This window comes from Nicotiana attenuata, unplaced genomic scaffold (genome assembly GCF_001879085.1).
Source record: "Nicotiana attenuata strain UT unplaced genomic scaffold, NIATTr2, whole genome shotgun sequence".
Taxonomy (NCBI): Eukaryota; Viridiplantae; Streptophyta; class Magnoliopsida; order Solanales; family Solanaceae; genus Nicotiana; species Nicotiana attenuata.
The window spans coordinates 245,709-250,438 of NW_017670239.1; the positions used below are offsets into that span (position 1 = coordinate 245,709).

General features: G+C 43.7%; 1 protein-coding gene across 1 annotated transcript; it reads right to left on the minus strand.

Annotated features, from left to right (window-relative positions):
- Positions 1-1,216: 1,216 nt before the first annotated feature.
- LOC109236458 lies at positions 1,217-2,089 on the minus strand. The gene is made up of 2 exons (XM_019402640.1): positions 1,822-2,089; positions 1,217-1,680 (listed from the first exon to the last, which is right to left on the minus strand). Exons 1-2 carry the CDS (start codon positions 2,087-2,089, stop codon positions 1,217-1,219), a joined length of 732 nt encoding a protein of 243 aa, XP_019258185.1.
- Positions 2,090-4,730: the final 2,641 nt, after the last annotated feature.

Below are 4,730 nucleotides of genomic sequence, written 5' to 3' on the forward strand. Positions count from 1 at the left end.
GGTAGACTGTTTCATCCTCCTATGGAGTATGGAGTAGTGGTGGGCTCGAGAGATATCGTTTCAATTCTTCCAAGGCTTGGTGGCACTCCGAGTTCCACGCAAAGTGGTTCTTCTTTTTGAATAGGGAAAAGAAGTGATGGCTCCGATCTGATGACCCCGAGAGAAATAGACCTAGGGCAGCTATCCGTTTAGTCAGTCGTTGCACGGCTTTCACATTATTTACCACGGTGATTTCCTCGATGGCTTTGATTTTGTCGGGGGTTGATCTCGATACCTCTGTTCAATACAAAGAAGCCCAAGAACTTGCCTGAGCCAACTCCAAAAGTGCATTTCTCGATGTTGAGCTTCATGTTGTATTTTCTAAGGATGTGCAATGTCACCTGCAAATGGATCAAATGGTCCTCTGCGCGCAGGGACTTAACTAGCACATCATCAATATAAACTTCCTTGGATTTGCCTATTTGATGTTCGAATATCTTATTAACTAGACGTTGAATACGTGGCTCCTACATTTTTTAGCCCAAAGGGCATTACATTATAACAATACGTTCCATACTTGGTGATGAATGAAGTTTTCTCCCGGTCCTCCAGGTCCATTTGAATTTGGTTGTACCCCGAGTAGGCGTCGAAAAAGGTAAGGATCTCATGGCCGGCTGTAGCATCGATCAAACGATCGATGTTGGGCAATGGGAATGAATCTTTAAAGCATGCTTTGTTCAAATATTTGTAATCTACGCACATTCTAAGTTAATTCCCCTTTTTAGGCACTACCACTACGTTAGCTAGCCATTCTGTATATTTTACTTTCCTGATGGATCCTATTTTGAGAAGTTTGGTTACCTTTTCTTTGATGAATGCATGTTTTACCTCGGACTGAGGTCTCTTCTTTTGCTTCACCGGCTTAAATCTGGGATCGACACTCAATCGATGGGTAGTTATCTCTTGTGGATTCCCTGTCATATCGAAGTGGGACCAAGCAATGCAATCAATATCATCAATGAGAAACTCAACGAGTTTTTCCCTGAGTTCGGGGGTTAACCCCGTCCCCAGGTGTACCTTTCATTCTGGAAGATGTTCGACTAATATGACCTGCTCGAGTTCTTCGACCGTGGATTTTGTCGCATATGATTCCTTGGGGGTAATGAAGATTTGGGGGATAAAGAAATCTTTTTCTTCGTCCCCAGCCACCTGTTCATTGAACACTTGTCCCTCGGGCTCAGCCGAAGACACGGACTGTAAATGCTATTTTGCCACCTGATCTTCCTTCGATTTTTTCGACGTAGATGATGCCGATACTGGTGCCAAGTCGTGCACTGAAAACATTTCCTTCGCTGCATGCTGCTATCCATATATTGTTTTCATGCCATCCTTCGGTTGGGAACTTCATCATCTGATGAACGGTGGATGGCACTGCCCTCATGTTGTGGATCCACGGCCTTCCAAGCAAAGAAGTATAGCTCATGTCACCTTCGATGACATGAAATTTGGTTTCTTGTACGGTTCCGGCCACGTTGACTAGAAGGATGATTTCTCCCAATATTGTTTCACTTGCCATGTTATAGTCATTCAAGACCCGAGGTGCTGGTATGATCTGATCAAGCAGCCCGAGCTGCTCCACGACCCTTGACCTAATTATATTTGCTGAACTACCTCGATCACCGAGAACATGTTGAACTTGAACTTTATTTAAAAGGATAAAAATTATCAGTGCATCGTTGTGAGGTTGAGATAAAGCCTCGATGTCTTCCTCGCTGAATGTGAGGGTGTCTTTAGGCAAGTAATCCCTAGTCCGTGTCTCCCTTGTGATGGATACTTTGGTACGTTTGAAAATTGGTCCCTGTGGAACGTAGACTCCACCGACGATCATGTGGATGACATGTTGAGGTTCTTCGGGTTCATTCTTTCTTCCTGCGTCCCTCTCCCTGAAGTGATTTTTAGCTCGGTCACTTAGGAATTTTCGAAGGTGACCCTCATTGAATAACCTAGCCACCTCCTCCATTAGCTGTCTGCAATCTTCCGTTCTATGACCATGCGTGCCATTATACTTGCTCATTAAGTTCAAGTTCCTTTGGGAGGGATCACTCTGCATTGGCCTAGGCTATTTAGTATCCTTGATTCTCCATATAGCCGAGACGATCCCCGATGCATCTATGCTGAAATTGTACTTCGATAATCGGGGAGCCTCAGCGGGGTCGTCGTGTTTACCGAACCCGTTCTTGCTCATTAGTCCCCGAAAACCTTGACCTTGGTGACTTCTTCGATCGTTCCGAGAGGTATTGTAGCTCGGGCCGTTGTTTCTTCGATCTGCATATGGTTGATACTATTCTTTGCTGAATCTTGATCCCTGGACTGTGTCTCTCCGGGGCTTGGCTGCGAACCTGTTAGGATGAACTGTGCCCGAGGGGGCTCCCAGCTGGTCGTCCTCGACCCTAATTTTTGGTTGATAGCGATTTGCACATCCGACCACGTTACGGCAGGATATTCAATGAAGTTCTGCCTTCGCTGTCGAGATGCAATAGAGCATCTTTCATACAAACCTTGCATAAAGGCATGAACTGCCCAGTCATTATAGACTGGCGGTAATTCCATTGTTTCCATCTGAAACCGGGACACGAACTCCCTCGGCATCTCGTTGTCCCTTTATTTTATTTTGAAGACATCCGATTTTCTTGTGGCCACCTTTATGGACCCGGCGTGTGCTTTCACGAAGGCATCCGCCAACATAGCAAATGAGTCAATGGAGTTAGGAGCTAGGTTGTGATACCAGATCATAGCTCCTTTTGATAGTGTTTCCCCGAACGTTTTCAACAATACAGTCTCGATTTCGTCATCATTCAAGTCATTTCCTTTCATTCCACATGTGTATGAAGTAATATGCTCATTAGGGTCAGTTGTTCCGTTGTATTTCGGTATATCGGTCATGCAGAACTTCTTGGGAATGGGAATCGGAGCCGTATTTGGGGCGAAAGGTTTTTGTATGAACTTTTTTGAATCGAGTCCTTTCATAATTGGAGGTGCTCCTGGTATCTAGTCGACTCTTGAATTGTATGTCTCTACCTTTTTGTCATTTTTTTCAATTTTCTTTTCTCTGTACTAGATTCTTTTTGGTCAATTCTTCGAGCATTTTCATATTAGCGGGATCAGTCCCCAAGCCACTTTCATCGGGTCTTTCAGGCGCAGGCTCCGTATGCCGGGCGTCCACTAGTTCGGCGGTGTTTGGAGTTATGTTTTGACTTTGAAATTGAGCAATGGCTACTTGTTGAGCTTGTAGCATCTTGAATATCACTTGGAGGCTGACTCCTCCTTCTTCCAGTCCTCGCGTTTCCTGGCCTCCGGTTCGGGCTTCCCTGCGCGCATTCCTCAAGGGGTCTGTGCCTGCGTCCGTGTTTATAGTGTTGTGCGAACTGATATCAACTGTCTCCACGTTTGGCACTCCCTCAAAGTTTATGGGCGGTACACCAAGCCCTATGCCGCTGTTTTCTCTGAGTCCCTCACTGTCAAGAGCTGGTGCATTTTGTTTTGCTAGACATAGTTTGGCCTGAAATAAAAAAAAAATCTTTAACAAGAAAAAGTGTGAAGAATAATGTATGATATCAGAAAACTAGCACTAAAATAATCACTATTATCTTTAGCCCCACGGTGGGCGCCAAACTATTTACCTTGAAAAATATGGGTAACAATTAAGGATGATTTGTGGTTTTAAAGATATGTGATATATTCTAATACTAGTGATTAAACAAGTAATATTGAGCTTAAGTAAGAAAGAAATGATGAACCAAATCAGTGTTATTGACGCAATAGGGGCATCGAGCTTGGTTGTCCCGTAAGAATAGTAAAGTATGAACAATAAAGTAAAGACAATAAAGCTGAAGAACATTTGTTGAGCACATTAAACAAGGAGAATAGAATGTTCTATTGCAGTGAATAATCTTAGATCCCTTACAATGTTATTGGGGTCCCCTTTACATAGGAGGAGAAAACCCCAATATAGTACATTCCTCATTGTGGTATAAAATTCTACTGGTACAGGTGTATAACGACCTAGTACGGACCTGTACCATTTCGTACGAACCTTATCCTTTAATTAATGCTCTGGTCCTCGTGTCCTTGACAAATTCTTGAGAAATTCCCACTCTTTCTTGATTGACTTCGAGATTGTGCTGCCCTCGATGCAGGTCGTGCCAGGCCTTCGATCAGTTTCCTTGAGGTATGTTTCCCTCGGCCGGATCTGACTTCCATTTCGAGTTGCTCGGACTCGGACTCATAACCCAATTTAAGACCTCGAAATCGGGCTCCCTCATTTTTATCGTATACAAGTCAAATCAGAAAAACAAATCCTTTGCTGAAAAAGTAACTACTAGTAGAGAACCTGGTCCCTCATTTAAACGCATAATGCCTGCACGGACCAAATGATCCCTGATTTACCCCTTTCCTCATTACAAGGGACCCAAACTAATTTGGTCCCCGAAGCTAACTCCTGACACTTCTTGCGCAGGGAACACTAAAAGGAAGCAACCTACAATGGTAAATGGATAATGGCTGCTCAAAGCACATGACTGGAAGTATAAATGATTGCCTTTCACTTAAAGTCTTGCAAGGAGGGAGTGTATCTTTTGGAAATGGCAAAAAGGGATACATTCAAGGAGTTGGAAGGATAGGGAAGTCTGTTTCTCACTCAATCGAAATTGTGTACTACATGAACGGTTGAAATACAGCTTGCTAAGCTTTTC

Coding starts and splice junctions, on each gene's coding strand:
- LOC109236458 (XM_019402640.1), bottom strand. CDS start 2,089: ATGCAGAGTGATCCCTCCCAAAGGAACTTGAACTTAATGAGCAAGTAT. Junction 1,681..1,821: donor ACAGGGACCAATTTTCAAAC/GTACCAAAGTAT, acceptor TTTTAAATAAAG/TTCAAGTTCAACATGTTCTC.